Source organism: Pseudoliparis swirei, chromosome 19 (assembly GCF_029220125.1).
Source record: "Pseudoliparis swirei isolate HS2019 ecotype Mariana Trench chromosome 19, NWPU_hadal_v1, whole genome shotgun sequence".
Taxonomy (NCBI): domain Eukaryota; kingdom Metazoa; phylum Chordata; class Actinopteri; order Perciformes; family Liparidae; genus Pseudoliparis; species Pseudoliparis swirei.
In genome coordinates this window covers 27,899,865-27,926,006 of record NC_079406.1, presented here as the reverse complement: position 1 = coordinate 27,926,006, position 26,142 = coordinate 27,899,865, and the positions used below count along the sequence as shown (strand labels likewise).

Genomic DNA, 26,142 nt, shown 5'->3' with positions numbered 1-26,142 from the left:
GTAGTAGTAGTGTCAGTAGTAGTAGGCTAGTAGTAGTAGTAGTATACTTGGTAGTAGTAGTAGTATTATACTTAGTATTGGTAGTAGTAGTATACTCAGTCGTAGTAGTATATTGTATAGTCTGAGATCATCTGTGAGAACCTGACAATGAGTTGGTACTTATTTATCAAACCAATTATCAATAATAAAACATTAATCAATAAAAGGAAGTCTCTCAGTTATAAACCAGGAAGGTGAAGGAGCTCAATGAGAATATTTAAGTTACGGCGTTTCTCAATTCAAAGTACACGAGTACAGACGTGTGTTCTTTTGGAGTCTGGTCTTGGGAGTCCAGACTCCAGAGGACGGTCTTTCTGGTCTTTCTGGTCTTTCTGGTCTTTCTGGATTGGAGCAGCAGCTGACTTGATGACGTCACCACATCAGCTGTTCTTGCTCCTGGGTTTACTCTAATTATTCACTGTAAATTATTTTTTACAGTCAAATAAACAAAACATCGTAAAATTACATTCCTGACTCAACAAGAGTAGTATTTATAAAAAGTCAACTGTCAGTAGTTTATTTTCTCCTCCGCTACTGTTTCCGGTTGCTGGTGAAATGCATTCTGGGATATATGCTGGCCAGAGTACGCACGAGTCTCCTCTGATGCATTCTGGGTAAAGTGGGAGGATCAAGTCACATCCGGGCATTTTGACCGTGCTTTGAGAGAAGCGAACTTTGAATTGGAACATGCACTCGGGCTGCGACTGATGACGAGGCACGAGGACACAAGGAGAGGAAAGTACACACAAGTACAGAGAAGTACACAAGTAGAGGAAAGTACACACAAGTAGGCTGATTGAGAAACGCCGTTAGTTTATTTAATGTCGTGTCACTGTGCAGCACTGACCCCTAGTGGTCAGGACTTGAAGGTACACTGGAGGACAAACAATAACATCATTTATTTATTACAACAACCATTATAATGATATTGACTCAGCTCTCTGAGGACCTGAAGAGGATATTATTTATTCATATATTATTTATTCATATATTATTTATTCATACATCAAATACGTTCACATTCATCTCGACGTGAACTAACACATCAGATTATTATTTAAACCTCACAGCAGGAACGTGTCGTTTTTAAGAAGAAATCTGCATTTTAATTCCTGCTTTAACTTTTTTAAATGGTTGTTTATTGTCAACAATAATAATATTTATTCATACAGCACATTTCATATGGAATGTAGCTTTAAAAATAAATAAAAACAGAAAACCTCCAATTTAAATAAATAAAAGTCAAGTGTAGTGAGCGTGTTTTAATTACAAAACAAACGAATACAAACTGGAAAACATTACATATTTAAAATGTGAAGTAAATGTCAAGTATGTTTATACACATGAAAGATGATTATACAACACATAAAATAAATAGATAGAAGTGTTTTACCTGGAATTGAAAAATACCTTTAAAGGTCTAACATTTGGGTAATAATCTCATAAAAATAGTCAATTTTCTTTACGGGTTTGGAAATCAAATAAAACACTGAAATATGGAAGTAATGATCCGATGATGTGTCGTGAAGAAGTGATGAAGTCAAACTGTTTGTGAAACGTTGGATGCATACCTGCAAACTTGTCACCTTTCGGTGAAATTCACCGTTTTGAACTCAAAATAGGTCATCCACGTGAATCGTGGAGATCCGAAGAGTTTTTTTTGGGGGGGGGGGGGGGTCACCTGGCCCGCTGCCGTTGAGATTGCAGTGAGACGCGGAGAAAAGTGTGAAGTGGTGCTCTTCTTCGCAATAGAACATCTTTGATGGGACGTGTCGCGTCTCGGCCAATCAGCGTTCAGATGTCCACAGCGTTTGGGGATTCAGGTTAGCTTGAATGTTAGCCCGCTACATCTACTGCTGTCACGCTGCACGGTGTAGCGATGCTAACAAAGTACCCGTACGTTAAACACGATGTGATTTAGCATATGTTTAGTATCGATACTTCATTAAGAGAGCGATCAGAGCGCACGCGCTGCTCCGTGTCGAGCTGTCTGCGCACACTGCGCTGCGCAGCTCACAGCGAGAGAAGAGGCGGAGCTTAGAGACTTCGGCTTAAAAATCAAAAGATGCCAGAAGTGAAATGTTTCAGTCTGTAAAGTTGTGTAACTCTCCAGCTGCTCATCCTGATGAACTGTGGATCATCTGGTCAGAGACTAACGGCCTCATAGTGATAATCAATGCTATGATGGAACCATGTAGTTTCATTCATATCTGGCTGTATTAATACTCATATTACTGACATTTGTTAAGTGTTGAAAAAGTTGGTAAAACGTGAACCATACAGATGTTTTATTTATTACTATTATAGATAAATATACCAGTCTCGTAATTATGGTACCATATTGTTTGTATGGTGTATTGAATTCTGGTATCGGGTATCATGATATTTATGGCAGGTATGTAATATGTATAGAAGTTATAATATGAGTATCGTGACAAACAGGTAGAGACAGAACAGATTCAGGGAAAAGTCCATGAGGACTGTTCAGGCAACAAAAAGGAAGTTGGTTCATGAATGACTTTAACCATATTATATATAATGACAATGTATATTTGTTATTACTATCATTATAGGGCTGAGTCAGAGTGGAGAACCTTTTGTTCTTAAACTGTTTATTATCATTATTTAGATTTGTGGTCAGAACAATAAAATGACTGTAGTTGTGGTTCTAAAAGCTTTGAGGCTTCAAACAACGTGGATGTGGTGTGGTGACAAAAAAAAAATCACCTGCACCCCCCCCCCCCCCCCGTTGTCACCTTTTTCACCCCTCATGAGTTTGCAGGTATGTGGATGGATAATTTGTTAAATATGTTTTTATTCATGCATTTGAGTGTTCCACTTTCTTCTGTTTGAACATTTAAACAGTTTTAAGCTGTTTATAGTTTTTATTTACTCTCAATATCATTCACAATAATACTTTTCTATTCTAGGTGTCAGTATCACTTCTGACACACTATATATTTCAAATATGGTCTTTTTCTCTTTGAATTAAATTACTATTTAACTTTTTAACTGAGGCATTACTTATTAATAATTAATACTTATATTCTATCGTTTATATTTCTTTCTAATTTAAATGTAGTTTGTATTTCTTTATCATTGTAATCTAATATTTATATTTCTTTATAATTTGGATTTTTTCTTTACATTTCTTTACAATTTAAACCATATTGTTATATTTCTTTCTAATTGTAATTTATTGTTTATATTTCTTTCTATTTGTAATCTATTGTTTATATTTCTTTATAATTGTAATCTATTGTTTGTATTTCTTTATAATTTTAATCTATTGTTTATATTTATTTATAATTTTAATCTACTGTTTATATTTATTTATAATTTTAATCTATTGTTTATATTTATTTATAATTGTAATCTTTTTTAAATGTATTTATAATTGCAACCTATTGTTTATATTTATTTATACATTTAATCTATTTTTTATATTTCTCTCAAGTTGTTTATAAGTAAATAAATCTGAGGAAGGAGCGAGTGCAGAAAAAGGGAGGAAGGAAGAAAGGAAGGAAGGACACAAAAAAGGAATGATATGCGACATTCATTCATTTAATGGAATTCAGGAGAACCTCAAGGGGCAGGAAGAAGGGAAGGAGGGAAGGGAGGAGGAGTAAATCAGTGTTGGAGAGTCTGTGACGCGGAAGAAGAATCAGCCCTCTGAGGAGGAAGAGGAAGAGAAGAGGAAGAGAAGAGGAAGACACCCCAAAATGAAAGCGCCGCCCCCCCCTTCCTCCCCCCTCGCCCCCTCCCTCCTCCTCCCCCCTTCTTCTCTTCACACTTGTTGAGTAACGTCTCTTCTCCGGCTCTCTCCCCGGTTCCTCCTCTCCGGTTCCTCGCGTCTTCTCTAACCGAGTCTTGCACGCGCGCTCCAGCTGCACCACGTCCGAGCGCGTCGACTGGAAGAAGAAGAACTTCCGTTCCGGAGACTTCCTGCCGCCGCCGCCGCGCGCATCACTGCTTACCGGATCGATAAGTCATCTTTTATTCATTCGGCTTCCCGAACGGGGAGGAAGAGGAGGAAGAGGAGGAGGAAGGGAAGAAGAGGAGGGGTCGCACGGAGCACGCGCGGCTTGCGGCGCCGCTGGGTGGCACCGCTGTCTCCGGCGGAGGGAACTCTGATCTCAGCGCGGCGGACGTCGGCGACGTCGAAAGGTCCCCCCCCCCCCCCCACACACACACACGCATACATACGTCACCGCCTCTCCTGGAACTCCCACTCGGTGTTCCACGGAAGGTGGACACACGCACACACACACACACACACACACACACACACACACACACACACACACACGCACACACACCGGGAACAGCCGGCCCGAGAGACGCCGGCCGTAGCGCTCTCTCCGCCGGGCAGCAGCGCGGGTCCAGCCGGTGCTGATGACCCTCCAGCGGGTCACTAACTAATCCCGTTCCACAAAGTCGTGACCCGGTTGCCGACTTTGATTTTGTGTGATCTGGGCTGTGAGCTGCTGAGGCGGGAGGGTCTCACACACACACGCCGAGGACGGCGCCCTGTCGCCGGGGCTGCTGCGCCGCGGTGCCCGGTCGGGGATGCCTCTCCGCCGGGTTGTTCTATAGAGATTCGGGCTCTTGTTGTTGTTGACATGTCGGACCAGGACGCCGCGGACTGCCGGACAGCGAGCCCCCTGGCCGGGAAGAAGAGGGCGCAGCAGTCCCCCGGTGGTCTCCGGCCCCGGTACCAGGGCTCCGCCCCGGGCCACTGCCTCCGCAGGGTGACCCTCACCAAGCCCACCTTCTGCCACAGCTGCAGCGACTTCATCTGGGGGCTCGTGGGCTTCCTGTGTGAAGGTGAGATTACGTCATCGTTTATATTACATCGCTGTACTTGTTTCTACGTGCTCGCGGCTCGTGCACGTGCACGCTTGTTGTGGGAATTGAACCACCGACCCGGCTGGTTGTTCCTGCTGCCCGCGGAGCTCCAGGTGTGTCTGGGCGTCTCCGGCTTAACGTGGAAACGGACTCGTAGAGCTGGTGGTGTGAGACCAGATCCCAGACCAGATCCCAGACCAGATCCCAGACCAGAAGACCGAGAGAATCACAGACTTGGTTGATCCCAGTCCGGATGCCGGTCTGGTTTCAGGCCCAGGTGAAGGTCTTCTGCCATCACGAGGAACCAGAACTCGTTTATTCATCCCCACTTCCCTTTACTACCCTCTTTATTTCCTTTCTTCTGCCCTTCTTTCCTTTCCCCCTTCCTTTCTTAGTCATTCCTTTCCCCCTTTCTTTTCCCCATTTTTCCTTTCCCCTTATTTTCTTCCCTTCCTCTCACTTTTCTTTCCATCTCAAAGCCACGACGTAATCAGGAATTCAACAGGCGAACTAAAGATCACACACACACACACACACACACACTCTGCCCAGTAACACACTGGTTGTCCGCGTTCAGAGCCGCAGTCAAGTCGTGATTTACTTCCTGTGGGCTGGCATGGCAACAGGAGGCGTGTTTGTGAGTCATCATCATCTTTATCTTCATCATCATCATCACCAAACAGCAGCAGGTGCATCAGAAGCTGCAGAACAACAATAACAATAACAATAATGACGACGACACAACCAAAGGCGACGCTCGGCTGGATTATGTAATGGTTTATTTTTTCAGCCGAAGAGTCGGATTACACGATGTGCGGAGCGCGTCTCGTTTCTGTGAACATGACCAAGTTGATCACCGGACTTAATCCATGACAACCCAGGGTTCAGATCAGGAACCGGGAGCAGAGTTGTAGTTTAACACCCTTCTCTGCTCTTCCATTCGAGCAGTTACCCACCCATGACTCTAGAGTAGAGACTGTGTCTGTCCCACGGCCACTTCAATTAAATAAATCAAAAGTAAGCAGAAGAGGAGTCGTACACAATAACCTTATACAAGTTAACACCATTATTTCAGCAGTGCAACAAAATAGGTCTATTAAATGTGGTCTCCTAAATATTCGATCTCTGTCATCTAAAGCTGTGTTACTAAATGATTTAATATCAGATAATCACATTGATTTATGTTGCCTAACTGAAACCTGGCTGAGCCATGAAGAATATGTCTGCCTGAATGAATCGACTCCTCCAAGTCATATTAATACTCACATTCCTCGAGGCACCGGTCGAGGAGGTGGAGTAGCAGCCATCTTTGAATCGAGCCTATTAATTAATCCTCAACCAAAATTACACTACACCTCATTTGAAAGCCTTGTTCTTAGTCTTTCACATCCAACCTGGAAAACACTACAGCCAATTCGATTTGTGATTCTGTACCGCCACCAGGTCCATATTCAGAGTTTATATCTGAATTCTCAGAATTTATATCAAGTTTGGTTCTTAAAACTGATAAAGTTATTATTGTTGGAGATTTTAATATCCATGTGGATGTTGATAATGATTGCCTTAGTGCTGCATTCATCTCCTTGTTGGACTCGATTGGCTTCTGTCAGCGAGTACAGAAACCCACTCACAGCTTTGGCCACACGCTTGATCTTGTTCTTACTTATGGCGTTGACATTGAGCATTTGAACGTCTTCCCACAGAATCCTCTTCTGTCAGACCACAACCTCATAACTTTAGTTTATACTCCCGGAGTGTACACCGTTAGTCAAAAGGTTCTACACCAGATGTCCAACTGACATGGAGCTACATTTAAAGAAGAGATTCCTTCTGCATTTGATTCAATACCACGTCTCCATATGACAGAGGACTCCTGGTCTAACTTTAGTCCAGTCTCAATATAACAGAGGACTCCTGGTCTAACTTTAGTCCAGTCTCAATATAACAGAGGACTCCTGGTCTAACTTTAGTCCAGGTCTCAATATAACAGAGGACTCCTGGTCTAACTTTAGTCCAGGTCTCAATATAACAGAGGACTCCTGGTCTAACTTTAGTCCAGATTGATCATCTTGTTGACAGTGCCACAGGCTCTCTGAGAATGACACTGGACTCGATAGCCCCTCTGAAGAAGAAGACAGTGAGGAAGAGGAGGTTTGCTCCCTGGTATAACCCTCAGACCCGCAAACTGAAGCAAACGTCACGAAAGCTTGAAAGCATATGGCGTTCAACTAATCTGGAAGAATCCCGCTTAGTTTGGCGAGATAGTCTTAAAACTTATCAGAAGGCCCTCCGTAATGCCAGAGCAGCCGATGACTCATCAGGACCAGAAGAAGAACAAGCCCAGGTTTCTCTTCAGCTCTGTAGCTGACAGAGAGTCACAGCTCTGTGGATCCCAGTATTCCTAGAGACCTCAGTGGTAATGACTTGATCAACTTCTTTAATCAAAAGATTTTAACTATTAGGGACAAGATTAATATTCTCTTGCCCTTAACCAGTGCCAATCTGTCTTCAAGTGGAATGGCCTTGGAAACCGCTGTATGCCCTGGTGTATATTTGGATGGCTTTTCTCCATCAACCGTGACCAATTATCGTCAACGGTTTCTACTTCTAACACGTCTACCTGTCTCTTGGACCCCGTCGACCTGTCTCTAGGACCCCGTCTACCTGTCTCTAGACCCCGTCTACCTGTCTCTAGACCCCATCTACCTGTCTCTAGGACCCCATCTACCTGTCTCTTGGACCCCGTCTACCTGTCTCTAGGACCCCGTCTACCTGTCTCTAGACCCCGTCTACCTGTCTCTTGGACCCCGTCTACCTGTCTCTTGGACCCCGTCTACCTGTCTCTAGACCCCATCTACCTGTCTCTTGGACCCCGTCTACCTGTCTCTAGGACCCCGTCTACCTGTCTCTAGACCCCGTCTACCTGTCTCTTGGACCCTGTCTACCTGTCTCTAGACCCCGTCTACCTGTCTCTTGGACCCCGTCTACCTGTCTCTAGGACCCTGTCTACCTGTCTCTTGGACCCCGTCTACCTGTCTCTAGGACCCCGTCTACCTGTCTCTAGGACCCCGTCTACCTGTCTCTTGGACCCCGTCTACCTGTCTCTTGGACCCCGTCTACCTGTCTCTAGGACCCCGTCTACCTGTCTCCTGGACCCCGTCTACCTGTCTCTAGACCCCGTCTACCTGTCTCTTGGACCCCGTCTACCTGTCTCTAGGGCCCCGTCTACCTGTCTCTTGGACCCCGTCTACCTGTCTCTAGGACCCCGTCTACCTGTCTCTAGGACCCCGTCTACCTGTCTCCTGGACCCCGTCTACCTGTCTCTAGACCCCGTCTACCTGTCTCTTGGACCCCGTCTACCTGTCTCTAGGACCCCGTCTACCTGTCTCTAGGACCCCGTCTACCTGTCTCTAGACCCCGTCTACCTGTCTCTAGACCCCGTCTACCTGTCTCTATACCCCATCTACCTGTCTCTAGGACCCTGTCTACCTGTCTCTAGACCCCGTCTACCTGTCTCTAGGACCCCGTCTACCTGTCTCTAGACCCCGTCTACCTGTCTCTGGACCCCGTCTACCTGTCTCTAGGACCCCGTCTACCTGTCTCTGGACCCCGTCTACCTGTCTCTAGACCCCGTCTACCTGTCTCTAGGACCCCGTCTACCTGTCTCTAGGACCCCGTCTACCTGTCTCTGGACCCCGTCTACCTGTCTCTAGACCCCGTCTACCTGTCTCTAGACCCCGTCTACCTGTCTCTAGGACCCCGTCTACCTGTCTCTAGACCCCGTCTACCTGTCTCTGGACCCCGTCTACCTGTCTCTAGACCCGTCTACCTGTCTCTGGACCCCGTCTACCTGTCTCTAGACCCCGTCTACCTGTCTCTTGGACCCCGTCTACCTGTCTCTAGAGCCCGTCTACCTGTCTCTAGACCCCGTCTACCTGTCTCTAGGACCCTGTCTACCTGTCTCCTGGACCCCGTCTACCTGTCTCTAGACCCCGTCTACCTGTCTCTAGGACCCCGTCTACCTGTCTCTTGGACCCCGTCTACCTGTCTCTAGGACCCCGTCTACCTGTCTCTAGGACCCTGTCTACCTGTCTCTTGGACCCGTCTACCTGTCTCTGGACCCCGTCTACCTGTCTCTAGACCCCGTCTACCTGTCTCTAGGACCCCGTCTACCTGTCTCTAGACCCCGTCTACCTGTCTCTTGGACCCCGTCTACCTGTCTCTAGACCCCGTCTACCTGTCTCTAGGACCCCGTCTACCTGTCTCTTGGACCCCGTCTACCTGTCTCTAGGACCCCGTCTACCTGTCTCTAGACCCCGTCTACCTGTCTCTGGACCCCGTCTACCTGTCTCTAGGACCCCGTCTACCTGTCTCTGGACCCCGTCTACCTGTCTCTAGGACCCCGTCTACCTGTCTCTTGGACCCCGTCTACCTGTCTCTAGACCCCGTCTACCTGTCTCTAGACCCCGTCTACCTGTCTCTAGGACCCCGTCTACCTGTCTCCTGGACCCCGTCTACCTGTCTCTAGACCCCGTCTACCTGTCTCTAGGACCCCGTCTACCTGTCTCTTGGACCCCGTCTACCTGTCTCTAGACCCCGTCTACCTGTCTCTTGGACCCCGTCTACCTGTCTCTAGACCCCGTCTACCTGTCTCTTGACCCCGTCTACCTGTCTCTAGGACCCCGTCTACCTGTCTCTAGACCCGTCTACCTGTCTCTTGGACCCCGTCTACCTGTCTCTTGACCCCGTCTACCTGTCTCTAGACCCCGTCTACCTGTCTCTGGACCCCGTCTACCTGTCTCTAGACCCCGTCTACCTGTCTCTGGACCCCGTCTACCTGTCTCTTGGACCCCGTCTACCTGTCTCTAGGACCCCGTCTACCTGTCTCTAGGACCCCGTCTACCTGTCTCTAGGACCCCGTCTACCTGTCTCTTGGACCCCGTCTACCTGTCTCTAGGACCCCGTCTACCTGTCTCTAGACCCCGTCTACCTGTCTCTAGACCCCGTCTACCTGTCTCTAGGACCCCGTCTACCTGTCTCTAGACCCGTCTACCTGTCTCTTGGACCCGTCTACCTGTCTCTAGGACCCCGTCTACCTGTCTCTAGGACCCCGTCTACCTGTCTCTAGACCCCGTCTACCTGTCTCTTAGACCCCGTCTACCTGTCTCTAGGACCCCGTCTACCTGTCTCTAGACCCCGTCTACCTGTCTCTAGGACCCCGTCTACCTGTCTCTAGACCCCGTCTACCTGTCTCTAGACCCCGTCTACCTGTCTCTTGGACCCCGTCTACCTGTCTCTAGACCCTGTCTACCTGTCTCTAGGACCCCGTCTACCTGTCTCTAGACCCCGTCTACCTGTCTCTTGGACCCCGTCTACCTGTCTCTAGACCCCGTCTACCTGTCTCTAGGACCCCGTCTACCTGTCTCCTGGACCCCGTCTACCTGTCTCTAGACCCCGTCTACCTGTCTCTAGACCCCGTCTACCTGTCTCCTGGAACCCGTCTCTGACCCCGTCTACCTGTCTCTAGACCCCGTCTACCTGTCTCCTGGACCCCGACCTGTCTCTAGGAGCCGTCTACCTGTCTCTTGGACCCCACCTGTCTCTAGACCCGCTACCTGTCTCTAGACCCCGCTACCTGTCTCTGACCCGTCTACCTGTCACTAGACCCCGTCTACCTGTCTCTGGACCCCGTCTACCTGTCGACCCCGTCTACCTGTCTCTAGACCGTCTACCTGTCTCTAGGACCCCGTCTACCTGTCTCTGGACCCCTTCTACCTGTCTCTAGGACCCATCTACCTGTCTCTAGACCCCGTCTACCTGTCTCTGGACCCCGTCTACCTGTCTCTAGACCCCGTCTACCTGTCTCTAGACCCCGTCTACCTGTCTCTAGACCCCGTCTACCTGTCTCTAGGACCCCGTCTACCTGTCTCTTGGACCCCGTCTACCTGTCTCTAGACCCCGTCTACCTGTCTCTAGACCCCGTCTACCTGTCTCTTGGACCCCGTCTACCTGTCTCTAGGACCCCGTCTACCTGTCTCTAGACCCCGTCTACCTGTCTCTTGGACCCCGTCTACCTGTCTCTAGACCCCGTCTACCTGTCTCTAGACCCCGTCTACCTGTCTCTTAGACCCCGTCTACCTGTCTCTTGGACCCTGTCTACCTGTCTCTAGACCCGTCTACCTGTCTCTAGACCCCACCTGTCTCTGACCCCGTCTACCTGTCTCTAGACCCCGTCTACCTGTCTCTAGACCCCGTCTACCTGTCTCTAGACCCGTCTACCTGTCTCTAGACCCCGTCTACCTGTCTCTGGACCCTGTCTACCTGTCTCTAGGACCCTGTCTACCTGTCTAGACCCCGTCTACCTGTCTCTAGACCCCGTCTACCTGTCTCTTAGACCCCGTCTACCTGTCTCTTGGACCCTGTCTACCTGTCTCTAGACCCCGTCTACCTGTCTCTTGGACCCCGTCTACCTGTCTCTAGACCCCGTCTACCTGTCTCTTGGACCCCGTCTACCTGTCTCTTGGACCCGTCTACCTGTGTCTTGGACCCGTCTACCTGTCTCTAGACCCCGTCTACCTGTCTCTTGGACCCCGTCTACCTGTCTCTAGACCCCGTCTACCTGTCTCTAGACCTGTCTACCTGTCTCTAGACCCCGTCTACCTGTCTCTAGACCCCGTCTACCTGTCTCCTGGACCCGTCTACCTGTCTCTAGACCCCGTCTACCTGTCTCTTGGACCCCGTCTACCTGTCTCTAGACCCGTCTACCTGTCTCTAGGACCCCGTCTACCTGTCTCTAGACCCCGTCTACCTGTCTCTTGGACCCCGTCTACCTGTCTCTTGGACCCCGTCTACCTGTCTCTTGGACCCCGTCTACCTGTCTCTAGACCCCGTCTACCTGTCTCTTGGACCCCGTCTACCTGTCTCTAGACCCGTCTACCTGTCTCTAGACCCCGTCTACCTGTCTCTAGGACCCCGTCTACCTGTCTCTTGGACCCCGTCTACCTGTCTCTAGACCCCTCTACCTGTCTCTAGACCCCGTCTACCTGTCTCTAGACCCCATCTACCTGTCTCTAGACCCCGTCTACCTGTCTCCTGGACCCCGTCTACCTGTCTCTAGACCCCGTCTACCTGTCTCTAGACCCCGTCTACCTGTCTCCTGGACCCGTCTACCTGTCTCTAGACCCCGTCTACCTGTCTCTAGGACCCCGTCTACCTGTCTCTAGACCCCGTCTACCTGTCTCTAGACCCGTCTACCTGTCTCTTGGACCCCGTCTACCTGTCTCTAGACCCCGTCTACCTGTCTCTAGACCCGTCTACCTGTCTCTAGACCCCGTCTACCTGTCTCTGGACCCCGTCTACCTGTCTCTGGACCCCGTCTACCTGTCTCTAGACCCCGTCTACCTGTCTCTAGACCCCGTCTACCTGTCTCTTGGACCCCGTCTACCTGTCTCTTGGACCCCGTCTACCTGTCTCTAGACCCCGTCTACCTGTCTCTAGACCCCGTCTACCTGTCTCTAGACCCCGTCTACCTGTCTCTAGGACCCCGTCTACCTGTCTCTAGACCCCGTCTACCTGTCTCTAGACCCCGTCTACCTGTCTCTAGACCCGTCTACCTGTCTCTTGGACCCGTCTACCTGTCTCTAGACCCCGTCTACCTGTCTCTTGGAACCGTCTACCTGTCTCTAGACCCGTCTATCTGTCTCTAGACCCCGTCTACCTGTCTCTAGACCCCGTCTACCTGTCTCTGGGCCCGTCTACCTGTCTCTAGGACCCGTCTACCTGTCTCTTGGACCCCATCTACCTGTCTCTGGACCCCGTCTACCTGTCTCTAGACCCGTCTACCTGTCTCTGGACCCCGTCTACCTGTCTCTAGGACCCCGTCTACCTGTCTCTGGACCCCGTCTACCTGTCTCTAGACCCCGTCTACCTGTCTCTAGGACCCGTCTACCTGTCTCTAGACCCCGTCACCTGTCTCTAGACCCCGTCTACCTGTCTCTAGGACCCGTCTACCTGTCTCTAGACCCGTCTACCTGTCTCTAGACCCGTCTACCTGTCTCTAGACCCCGTCTACCTGTCTCTGGACCCCGTCTACCTGTCTCTAGGACCCCGCTACCTGTCTCTAGACCCCTCACCTGTCTCTAGACCCGTCTACCTGTCTCTAGACCCCGTCTACCTGTCTCTTGGACCCCGTCTACCTGTCTCTAGACCCCGTCTACCTGTCTCTAGGACCCCGTCTACCTGTCTCTAGACCCGTCTACCTGTCTCTAGACCCCATCTACCTGTCTCTAGGACCCCGTCTACCTGTCTCTTGGACCCGTCTACCTGTCTCTAGACCCCGTCTACCTGTCTCTAGGACCCCGTCTACCTGTCTCTAGACCCCGTCTACCTGTCTCTAGGACCCCGTCTACCTGTCTCTAGACCCGTCTACCTGTCTCTAGACCCCGTCTACCTGTCTCTAGGACCCCGTCTACCTGTCTCTAGACCCCGTCTACCTGTCTCTAGACCTGTCTACCTGTCTCTAGACCCCGTCTACCTGTCTCTGGACCCCGTCTACCTGTCTCTAGACCCCGTCTACCTGTCTCTGGACCCCGTCTACCTGTCTCTAGACCCCGTCTACCTGTCTCTAGGACCCCGTCTACCTGTCTCTAGGACCCCGTCTACCTGTCTCTAGGACCCCGTCTACCTGTCTCTAGACCCCGTCTACCTGTCTCTAGGACCCGTCTACCTGTCTCTTGGACCCCGTCTACCTGTCTCTAGACCCCGTCTACCTGTCTCTGGACCCCGTCTACCTGTCTCTAGACCCCGTCTACCTGTCTCTTGGACCCCGTCTACCTGTCTCTAGACCCGTCTACCTGTCTCTTGGACCCGTCTACCTGTCTCTAGACCCCGTCTACCTGTCTCTAGGACCCCGTCTACCTGTCTCTGGACCCCGTCTACCTGTCTCTGGACCCCGTCTACCTGTCTCTAGGACCCGTCTACCTGTCTCTAGACCCCGTCTACCTGTCTCTAGACCCGTCTACCTGTCTCTAGGACCCCGTCTACCTGTCTCTAGACCCCGTCTACCTGTCTCTAGACCCCGTCTACCTGTCTCTAGACCCATCTGTCTCTGACCCCACCTGTCTCTAGACCCGTCTACCTGTCTCTGGACCCCGTCTACCTGTCTCTAGGACCCCGTCTACCTGTCTCTTGGACCCCGTCTACCTGTCTCTAGACCCCGTCTACCTGTCTCTTGGACCCCGTCTACCTGTCTCTAGACCCCGTCTACCTGTCTCTAGACCCCGTCTACCTGTCTCTTGGACCCCGTCTACCTGTCTCTTGGACCCGTCTACCTGTCTCTAGACCCCGTCTACCTGTCTCTAGACCCCGTCTACCTGTCTCTTGGACCCCGTCTACCTGTCTCTAGGACCCCGTCTACCTGTCTCTAGACCCCGTCTACCTGTCTCTAGACCCCGTCTACCTGTCTCTAGACCCCGTCTACCTGTCTCTTAGACCCCGTCTACCTGTCTCTAGGACCCCGTCTACCTGTCTCTAGGACCCCGTCTACCTGTCTCTTGGACCCCGTCTACCTGTCTCTTGGACCCCGTCTACCTGTCTCTTGGACCCCGTCTACCTGTCTCTTAGACCCCGTCTACCTGTCTCTAGACCCCGTCTACCTGTCTCCTGGACCCCGTCTACCTGTCTCTAGACCCCGTCTACCTGTCTCTTAGACCCTGTCTACATGTCTCTTGGACCCCGTCTACCTGTCTCTTAGACCCCGTCTACCTGTCTCTTAGACCCCGTCTACCTGTCTCCTGGACCCCGTCTACCTGTCTCTAGACCCCGTCTACCTGTCTCTTAGACCCCGTCTACCTGTCTCTTAGACCCTGTCTACATGTCTCTTGGACCCCGTCTACCTGTCTCTTAGACCCCGTCTACCTGTCTCTTGGACCCCGTCTACCTGTCTCTTGGACCCCGTCTACCTGTCTCTAGGACCCCGTCTACCTGTCTCTTAGACCCCGTCTACCTGTCTCTAGACCCCGTCTACCTGTCTCTTAGACCCCGTCTACCTGTCTCTAGACCCCGTCTACCTGTCTCTAGACCCCGTCTACCTGTCTCTTGGACCCCGTCTACCTGTCTCTTAGACCCCGTCTACCTGTCTCTAGACCCCGTCTACCTGTCTCTTAGACCCCGTCTACCTGTCTCTAGACCCCGTCTACCTGTCTCTTGGACCCCGTCTACCTGTCTCTTAGACCCCGTCTACCTGTCTCTTAGACCCCGTCTACCTGTCTCTAGGACCCCGTCTACCTGTCTCTAGACCCCGTCTACCTGTCTCTAGACCCCGTCTACCTGTCTCTTAGACCCCGTCTACCTGTCTCTAGACCCCGTCTACCTGTCTCTTAGACCCCGTCTACCTGTCTCTTGGACCCCGTCTACCTGTCTCTTGGACCCCGTCTACCTGTCTCTAGGACCCCGTCTACCTGTCTCTTAGACCCCATCCCGACGAGGCTGCTTAAAGACGTTTTGCCTTTAATTGGCAGCTCTCTATTAGATATGATCAATGTGTCTCTGCTAACAGGCCACGTACCACACTCCTTCAAGGTGGCTGTTATTAAACCTCTCCTGAAGAAGCCCACTCTGGATCCAGAGGTGTTGGCTAACTACAGACCGATCTCTAACCTCCCCTTCCTCTCCAAGATCCTTGAGAAAGTGGTCGCAAATCAGTTGTGTGACTTTCTACATCAAAATTTTATTTACCTTATACATGCTTCCTTTGGGCAATATTATCAGGAAACACTCCATAAACTTTCATTGTTATGCAGATGATACTCAACTATATTTATCGATAAAACCAGAGGAGAGCAACCAACTCGGTAAAATTCAAGCATGTCTTAAAGACATAAAAACATGGATGACCTGCAACTTCTTGATGTTAAACTCAGACAAAACCGAAGTAATTTTAATCGGCCCTGAGCACCTCAGAGATCAATTATCTGGTGATGTGGATTCTGTAGCGGCATTGCCCTGGCATCCAACACCACTGTAAAGAATCTTGGCGTTATCTTTGATCGGGACTTGTCCTTTAACTCCCACGTAAAGCAAATCTCAAGGACTGCATTCTTTCATCTACGTAATATTTCAAAAATCAGGCACATCTTGTCTCAAAAGATGCAGAAAAATTGGTTCACGCGTTCGTTACTTCGAGACTGGATTACTGCAACTCCTTATTATCAGGCTGCTCTAATAAGTCTCTTAGGTCCCTCCAGTTGATCCAGAATGCTGCAGCTCGTGTTCTCACTAAAACTAAGAAAGAGATCACATCACTCCTGCACTAGCTGCTCTGCACTGGCTCCCAGTAAAATCAAGAATCACTTTTAAAATTCTTCTCTTAACGTACAAAGCCTTGATTGGTGATGCTCCATCATATCTTAAGGAGCTTGTAGTACCATATTGCCCCACTAGAGCTACGCTCACTAAATGCGGGACTACTTGTAGTTCCTAGAGTCTTAAAAAGTAGAATGGGAGCCAGAGCCTTTAGTTATCAAGCTCCTCTTTTATGGAACCAGCTTCACCTTCAGTCCGGGAGGCAGACACAGTCACCTCGTTTAAGAGTAGACTTAAGACCTTCCTCTTTGACAGAGCTTATAGTTAGGGCTGAATCAGGTTCACCTGGTCCAGCCCCTTGATATGCTGCTATAGGCTTATAGCTGCGGGACGTTAGGATGCACTGAGCACCCCTGAGCAGAAAGTGACAGAGTCTCAGTCTTCGGTCAAGACTGAAAACTCACCTTCTCCGACTATATCTGATTTAAACACAGATTAGCACTTCATTAGCACTTAGATGGCACTACTTATGGTACTTTTTTGTTTGTTCGACTATGTGGAAATGTTACTACCTTCCTGTATTCTTGTTGTTCTTAGTTTGTACTCTAGGTTGAACTTATTATGCAGTCGCTTGGATAAAAGCGTCTGCTAAATGACATGTAATGTAATGTAATCTCCTCTTTTCTCTCCTTAAGGATGAATTTTCATCTCTCAATCACACGTTACTAACTCTGCTTTCTCCCCGGAGTCTTTGTGACTTCACGTCTCATGGGGTCATCGGACCCTATGAGACGGCATAGATCCTATCTGCTGATGGATCATCGAGGTCTGGGTCATGGAATTCCTGCTCCTGACTACGCCACTGTCCTGTTGAGACTCCGCCCACTGTTGAGACTCCGCCCACTCCTCCTCCCCACCGCCATCTGCCTGATGGATCGTGGAGGTCTCCATCGTGGAATATGCCTACTATGAACTATTCATACACTCTGTCATATTCATTGAATGTATTTTAACTCTAAATCTGTCCTTCTGTACACATGACATCTATTGTTCTGTCCATCCTGGAGAGGGATCCTCCTCTGTTGCTCTCCTGCAGGTTTCTTCCCTTTTTTCCCCCCTGAAGGGTTATTTGGGAGTTTTTCCTGGTCCGATGTGAGGTTTTGGGGCAGGGATGTCTATGTGTACAGATTGTAAAGCACTCCGAGACAAATTTGTAATTTGTGAAATTGGGCTATATAAATAAACTGAATTGAATTGAATTGAATCACAGTGCCACATCTGGATATATATATATATATAATATAGTTATGTATATATATTTAAAATATATATATTTATATCTATATTTAAAATATAGATATTTATATCTATATTTTAAATATATATTTGTATATATATTTATAGATATATATGTGTTTATATATATTTATGTATTTATACATATATTTATTTATATACATATATATATTATTTATAAAAAATGTGTCTGCACGGTGGTGTAGTGGCTAGCACTGTTGCCTCACAGCAAGTGAGGCCGTGGGTTCAATTCCCGGTCGGGGCGGTCCTTCTGTGTGGAGGCAGCATGTTCTCCCCGTGGCAGCGTGGGTTCCCGCCGGGTTCTCCGGCTTCCTCCCACAAAGACATGCAGTCAAGTTAATTGATGTCTAAATTGCCCATAGGTGTGAGAGTGAGTGGTTGTCTGTCTCTCTTTGTGCCCTGGATGGACTGGCGACCTGTCCAGGGTGTCCCCTGCCTTCGCCCTATGTCAGCTGGGGTCGGCTCCAGCGCCCCGCGACCTTTATGAGGATGTAGCGGTATTGATAATGGATATATTTATATCTATATTTAAAATATATATTTGTAGATATATATATATATATTTATATTATACATTTATAGATTTATGTATTTATATATTTAGAATATATATGTTTAGATAGATAGATAGATAGATATATACTTTATTAATCCCCAAGGGGAAATTTGTCAAATATGTATATATTTATTTATATACATATATATATTATTTCTAGCCCTGAGATGGACTGTGACCTGTCCAGGGTGTCCCCCGCCTTCGCCCAATGTCAGCTGGGATCGGCTCCAGCGCCCCGCGACCCTAATGAGGATGAAGCGGTATTGATAATGGATGGATATATATTATTTCTAAAAAATTTAAATAAATAATAGATATAGATATAAATATATATATAAATGTGGATCTGATGAGAATCGAACCTGCAGCCCGCCGCTTGTCGATGCCTTGCTCAGCGGCCTCTGACTGCCTTCTCTGTCTCCTCCAGTGTGCAACTTCATGTGTCACGAGAAGTGCCTGAAGACGCTGCGCTCGCCTTGTTCCTGCATGACGCCGTCTGCAGTCCGGGTGAGTAAAACAAACGCACCCATCACCGATCAATAAACATGATGAACACGAGGGGTCTTCTTCCTCCTGTCTGAGACCAACGGAAAGTAACAAGTATAAGTACTCAACTTAAGTACTAATGCAAGGTACTTGTACTTTACTAGAGTACTCTCTACTTCCCCTCCAGTACACCTCAGAGGTACATGTAGTACTTTCTCCTGTACTACACCTCAGAGGTACCTGTCGTACTTGTACTACATGCTTGGTGTGACTCATGTCTGAGTGTCGTGATACTTGGTTTCCTGTGACCGCCAAAATAAAACACTACTTCAATGCATTATTTATGGGAATAAAAAACCTTTTTAATACGTCTCCATATTTAAAGAGGCGCTTCTCTGAGGACTTTCACGGCGTCTTTAACGTCTTTTTATTCTGTCTCTTGTGTGTTGATGAAAACCAGCTGCGGCCCGTGGGGTCAGATGAGGGGCTCGGGCCCCGTGGGGTCAGATGAGGGGCTCGGGCCCCCGGGCTCCGGCCCCAACGCCGCCCGGCGCTGTATGTTGACGTGTCAGGCGGTTATGTAACATGTCGTGTTGTTGTAGTCCGGTCATCCTCTCTCTCACCTCACAGTTTAAATAGATTATTTTGTTAACTGAGCTTTTATTGTGGTAAATATTTAAATGTACTAAGACACTCTCTATGGAGGACTTAAAATGTCTTAAGTATAAAATATATATAAAATAAATTTGCATACAAGGACACATAAATGTCACACATAAATAAATAAAGAAATATGTGTAGACACATAAATAGATATATAAATAAATGAAGAAATACAGAAATGTAGAAATATATTTATTTAATGATGTCCTGTTGAGTTATAACTTATATTTATTCATTCCTGTGTTTGTTTATTTATTTATACATTTATTTATTTATTACTGTATTTATTTATACATTTATTTAATCATTTATTTATACATTTATTACAAAATGTATTTATTTATTCTTGTATTTATTCATGCATTTATTTATTGATACATTTATTTAAGCATTTATTTATTTATACATTTATTTAAGCATTTCTTTATTCATTACTGTATTTATTTATTTATACATTTATTTAAGCATATATGTATACATTTATTTAAGCATTTATTTATTTATTTATTCTTGTATTTATTCATGCATTTATTCATTTATTTATACTTAAGACATTTCTAGTCCTCCATAGCTCTCGGTGCCCGGTAGCTCTCGGTGTGTTGACCCGGCCTCCTCGCTGCTCTCGGTGTGTTGACCCCGCCTCCTCGCTGCTCCCAGTGTGTTGACCCCGCCTCCTCGCTGCTCCCGGTGTGTTGACCCCGCCTCCTCGCTGCTCCCGGTGTGTTGACCCCGCCTCCTCGCTGCCCCCTGCAGGTTCCCGTGGCTCACTGCTTCGGCCGCGCCGGCCAGAAGAAGCGTTTCTGCAGCGTCTGCAGGAAGCAGACGGAGGGCCACGCGGCGCTGCGCTGCGAAGGTCAGAACCGGTTCCATCCGGTTTATATCGCTATGAATACGAGAAATCAAGAGAACAAAGTCAGAGAGAAAACTACAAACATTCATCAAATAATAATCATTCAGTTGTGAACGTGACCAGGTTGTCACTGGTGTGTGTGTGTGTGTGTTTCAGTGTGTGAGCTGCATGTTCATGCTGACTGTGCCGTCTTCAGCTGTGCCGACTGTCGCAGTTCTCACCTGGACGGGACTCTGGAGCAGGTGAGAGAACCACCGGCTGTTAAGACGCTCTTCTTCACTCTCTTCTTCACTGATTCATGAACCCCACCAGGGGACGACTCCTCTGGTTGTATAGAAGTCTATGCTTCATGTGTTAAAGCTGCATTCTCTCTCCTGACCACCAGGGGGCGACTCCTCTGGTTGTATAGAAGTCTATCAGGACATTACTAGTCGGATCCATGAATGTGATCGATCAGTCTGACTGATCACCTGACACCAGAGGTCTCTTTGAGCAAAGACTTCCGTTGAGTGTGTGTCTGTGTGTGTGTGTGTGTGTGTGTCTGAGTGTATGTGTGTGTGTCACTTCCAGCTGATTGATCGGATAACAAGCGCTAATTAATCATCAATAGCGTGAAGCTCCTGTAGAGCGGCTGAAACAAACAGCAGGAAGTGGAGCATGAGTTGGGACTATTTTCAGCGGCGGATTAATCCACATCTGGTGTGTGATGGAGATGATGATGATGATGATGATGAGGAGGAGGAGGAGGGGGAGGGGGAGGAGGAGCAGTGAGGCTCACTGATATCTGGTCCAGTTCCCTGAGCACCGGCTCACTCAGGATCTACTTCCTGCGCTGCAGGATACGTTCCACCACCACTGGAGGGAGGGGAACCTGGCGGCGGCGGCGCGCTGCGACGTGTGCCGCCGCTGCTGCGGCTCGTCTGACGTCCTGTCGGGGGTCCGGTGCGAGTGGTGCGGCGTCACGGTGAGGACCGGCAGAACCGCATTAAACCAGACCTGTAGACCTGCAGACCTCTAGACCTACAGACCAGCAGACCTCTAGACCTCTTGACCTGTAGACCTGTAGACCAGCAGACCTCTAGACCTCTAGACCTGCAGACCTCTAGACCTACAGACCTGCAGACCTCTAGACCTACAGACCAGCAGACCTCTAGACCTCTTGACCTCTAGACCTGCAGACCAGCAGACCTCTAGACCTCTAGACCTCTAGATCTGCAGACCTCTAGACCTACAGACCAGCAGACCTCTAGACCTCTTGACCTCTAGACCTGCAGACCAGCAGACCTCTAGATCTGCAGACCTCTAGACCTCTAGACCTGTAGACCTCTTGACCTCTAGACCTGCAGACCTGTAGACCTCTAGACCTCTAGACCTGCAGACCTCTAGACCTCTAGACCTGCAGACCTCTAGACCTCTAGACCTGCAGACCTCTAGACCTCTAGACCTGCAGACCTCTAGACCTCTAGACCTGAAGACCTCTAGACCTGCAGACCTCTAGACCTGCAGACCTCTAGACCTGAAGACCTCTAGACCTGCAGACCTCTAGACCTCTAGACCTGCAGACCTCTAGACCTGCAGACCTCTAGACCTGCAGACCTCTAGACCTCTAGACCTGCAGACCTCTAGACCTCTAGACCTACAGACCTCTAGACCTGCAGACCTCTAGACCTGCAGACCTCTAGACCTTCAGACCTCTAGACCTACAGACCTTCAGACCTCTAGACCTACAGACCTCTAGACCTGCAGACCTCTAGACCTACAGACCTCTAGACCTGCAGACCTCTAGACCTGCAGACCTCTAGACCTCTAGACCTGCAGACCTCTAGACCTGCAGACCTCTAGACCTCTAGACCTGCAGACCTCTAGACCTCTAGACCTACAGACCTCTAGACCTGCAGACCTCTAGACCTGCAGACCTCTAGACCTTCAGACCTCTAGACCTACAGACCTTCAGACCTCTAGACCTACAGACCTCTAGACCTGCAGACCTCTAGACCTACAGACCTCTAGACCTGCAGACCTCTAGACCTACAGACCTCTAGACCTACAGACCTCTAGACCTGCAGACCTCTAGACCTACAGACCTCTATACATTCAGACCTCTAGACCTAGAGACCTCTAGACCTACAGACCTCTATACCTTCAGACCTCTAGACCTGCAGACCTCTAGACCTACAGACCTCTAGACCTGCAGACCTCTAGACCTACAGACCTCTATACATTCAGACCTCTAGACCTAGAGACCTCTAGACCTGCAGACCTCTAGACCTGCAGACCTCTAGACCTACAGACCTCTAGACCTGCAGACCTCTAGACCTACAGACCTCTAGACCTGCAGACCTCTAGACCTACAGACCTCTATACCTTCAGACCTCTAGACCTGCAGACCTCTAGACCTACAGACCTCTAGACCTACAGACCTCTAGACCTGCAGACCTCTAGACCTACAGACCTCTAGACCTACAGACCTCTATACATTCAGACCTCTAGACCTACAGACCTCTAGACCTACAGACCTCTAGACCTACAGACCTCTAGACCTGCAGACCTCTAGACCTACATACCTCTATACCTTCAGACCTCTAGACCTACAGACCTCTAGACCTACAGACCTCTATACATTCAGACCTCTAGACCTACAGACCTCTAGACCTACAGACCTCTATACCTTCAGACCTCTATACCTTCAGACCTCTAGACCTACAGACCTCTAGACCTACAGACCTCTATACCTTCAGACCTCTAGACCTACAGACCTCTATACCTTCAGACCTCTAGACCTACAGACCTCTATACATTCAGACCTCTAGACCTCTAGACATACAGACCTCTATACCTTCAGACCTCTAGACCTACAGACCTCTAGACCTACAGACCTCTATACCTTCAGACCTCTAGACCTACAGACCTCTATACATTCAGACCTCTATACCTACAGACCTCTCGACCTACAGACCTCTATACCTTCAGACCTCTAGACCTACAGACCTCTAGACCTTCAGACCTCTAGACCTTCAGACCTCTAGACCTACAGACCTGTATACCTACAGACCTCTAGACCTTCAGACCTCTATACCTACAGACCTCTAGACCTTCAGACCTCTAGACCTACAGACCTACAGACCTCTAGACCGACAGACCTCTAGACCTACAGACCTACAGACCTCTAGACCTACAGACCTCTAGACCGACAGACCTCTAGACCGACAGACCTCTAGACCTACAGACCTCTAGACCTACAGACCTGTATATCTACAGACCTCTAGACCTTCAGACCTCTATACCTACAGACCTCTAGACCTACAGACCTCTAGACCTACAGACCTACAGACCTCTAGACCAGAACCAGGTAGTTTTTCAGGAGTCCTGGTTTGTTTTTATGGTGTCAAAATACAACAAGTATAATTAAATATATGTAAATGTGTCTCTAAACAAGTCTCTGTGTCTTTGTCTCTCTGTGTCTTTGTGTTTTTGTCTCTCTGTGTCTCTGTGTCTTTGTGTCTTTGTCTCTGTGTCTCTGTGTCTTTGTGTCTTTGTCTCTCTGTGTCTTTGTGTCTCTGTGTCTTTGTGTGTCTGTGTCTTTGTCTCTCTGTGTCTCTGTCTCTCTGTGTCTTTGTCTCTCTGTGTCTCTATGTCTTTGTCTCTCTGTGTCTTTGTCTCTCTGTGTCTCTGTGTCTTTGTCTCTGTGTCTTTGTGTCTTTGTGTCTCTGTGTCTTTGTGTCTTTGTCTCTGTGTCTTTGTGTCTCTGTGTCTTTGTCTTTCTGTCTCTTGGTCAGAGCCACACAGCGTGTTACCTCAGCGTGCCGCCAGAGTGCATTCTGGGCCGTCTGCGCGGCATGATGCTGCATCCGGCCTGCGTCCGCCTCGACTCCCGGAACTTCAGCAAGATGCACAACTACAGGATCACGGAGGGCTGGGGCCAGGACCTGGGTACACACACACACACACACACACACACACACAGACAGACCACATCCTCTCAGCTCATTTCCTGTCAGCTTCTCTTCTTCATCAGAGGCGAGAAAAAATTTATTTTTATATATATTTAGATATATATTTATTTTTATAAATGTAAATATATTTATATGTATTTGTTTGTATTATATGTGTGTATATATATATTTCTTAAAATATATATATATATTTATATATTTATTTCTTAAAATATATATATTTGTATACTTCTTTTTTTAAATACATAGAAATATATATTTATATGTATTGGTATATATATATATTTATATATATTTATTTATTTAATATATATATAAATATATATACAGTATATGTTTATATATATATAGTTTTATTACTTCTTTTTCAATGAAAATAAAAGAGGTAAACATGAAAACAGAGAGGAAGTAAAACACTAAATTAAATGTATGTTCCAAACCTTCTTGTTTCTCTCAGATAACTCTGATGATGTCGATCAGGCGGCTGCTGCGTCCAAAGAGGTCCAACCGGCTCCAGAGTCAGGTGGGTTCAGGGTCGACCCCCAGAGTCAGGTGGGTTCAGGGTAGACCCCCAGAGGCAGGTGGGTTCAGGGTAGACCCCCAGAGTCAGGTGGGTTCAGGGTAGACCCCCAGAGGCAGGTGGGTTCAGGGTAGACCCCCAGAGGCAGGTGGGTTCAGGGTAGACCCCCAGAGTCAGTCCACCTGTTGCTTCAGGGGAGTCTCTAAAATCGTGTGTGTATGTCTGTGTGTGTGTGTCTCTCTCTCTGTGTGTGTGTGTGTGTTGCAGGTAAACAGCTCCTCAAGGTGTTTGATGGTGATGACTCTGTGAAGCGCGGCTGCTTCCGATTGGTTCCCATCATGCGAGCCACAAAGAACGAGGAAGTGGTGGTGAGCGCCTAAAACACAGATAACAAAATACCTAATAACAATTTATTGAAATAAATGTAATATGTACAGCACTTTAAAAGGTAGGTACTGAAACTATATATAACACATGTGTTATTATTATTATTGTCATTAATATGACTATTATTATGATGAGTCCTGGCCTGACGCTGCAGTACTGGTGTCCTCCTGCAGGAGGCGACGCTGAGGGCCTTCTACCTCCCCGATGATCCTCAGGACTTTGAGCTGCTGGAGCTCGGCGGCGTGCAGCGGCTCCACAGCGACGACGTCCTCAACCGCAACGGCGACCACGACCACCGGGGCCCCAACACCCTGAACCGGGGCTCCCTGAAGGATGCAGGGGACGTCTGGCTACTGAGGGCCAAACCGCGAGACGCCGAGGTCATCAAGGTGTACGTGGGCCGGCCCAGGTGAGACTTCACGCCCCCCCTCATTGGGCTCAGACGGACTGGGTCCCCCCCAGGTTCTTTATGGTCTCACCTGGTTTAATGGTCTCTCCTGGTTCTAATGGTCTCTCCTGGTCTAATGGTCTCTCCTGGTCTTCATGGTCTCTCCTGGGTGTTTCAGGTCGGGTGCAGCCTTCGTCTCCGTCTCCGTCTCTAAGACCAGCACAGCGGCGTCTGTCCTCAGCGAGGTCCTCAGTCTGCTCCACAGACAGGTAACTGGATTGTTTTATTTATTTATTTAATTTATTTATTTTATTTTATTTTATTTTATTTTATTTTATTTTATTTATTTTATTTATTTTATTTATTTTATTTATTTTATTTCATTTATTTCATTTTCATTTATTTAAGTTTTTAAGTTTTTATTTGTTAATTTACTTAAGTAAAAAAAAATCTTTTTTATTTTATTTTTTCACGCATTTCATTTATTGAATTTTTTTAGATTCACTTTGTCAGCGTTAAACATTTTTGGGGAATTATTGTAATTTATTAGTATTTTCTCTAATTTGCAGCCTCAGACTTGAAACAATAAATAAAGCACAAAAACAAATTGTTATGAAATCACTTTCCATGTAAATATGATGCAACTCCTGATGTTTTAGGATGAAGACGCGTCCAGCTTCAGCCTCGTGGAGATCTACATGAGCAATAAGCAAGGTGACCTCAGCAATACATGAGTTCATTTCACATTTTACATTCTATTTTTAATTTTGGATTTAAATTATGAAATTGTAATATTCGATTTTTCGATTTTTCTTTTTAAACTAAAAATGTTTA

General features: G+C 47.9%; 1 protein-coding gene across 4 annotated transcripts in view; it reads left to right on the top strand.

Moving 5' to 3' along the window:
- Positions 1-3,826: 3,826 nt before the first annotated feature.
- LOC130209797 (diacylglycerol kinase theta) overlaps positions 3,827-26,142 on the top strand; it is a 29,174-nt gene continuing 6,858 nt past the window's right edge. For 3 of the 4 annotated variants that reach the window (XM_056439643.1, XM_056439647.1, XM_056439645.1), the window contains exons 1-11: positions 3,827-4,866; positions 18,489-18,568; positions 19,964-20,063; positions 20,217-20,302; positions 20,899-21,024; positions 23,837-23,990; positions 24,471-24,536; positions 24,801-24,901; positions 25,094-25,329; positions 25,487-25,577; positions 25,968-26,022. In XM_056439643.1, the coding sequence (XP_056295618.1) occupies positions 4,662-4,866; positions 18,489-18,568; positions 19,964-20,063; positions 20,217-20,302; positions 20,899-21,024; positions 23,837-23,990; positions 24,471-24,536; positions 24,801-24,901; positions 25,094-25,329; positions 25,487-25,577; positions 25,968-26,022 (1,300 nt within the window). In that variant the 5' untranslated portion in view covers positions 3,827-4,661. Of the gene's footprint in view, positions 4,867-18,488; positions 18,569-19,963; positions 20,064-20,216; positions 20,303-20,633; positions 20,760-20,898; positions 21,025-23,836; positions 23,991-24,470; positions 24,537-24,800; positions 24,902-25,093; positions 25,330-25,486; positions 25,578-25,967; positions 26,023-26,142 lie in introns of those variants that run through there. The other variant, XM_056439644.1, reaches the window with a different exon arrangement.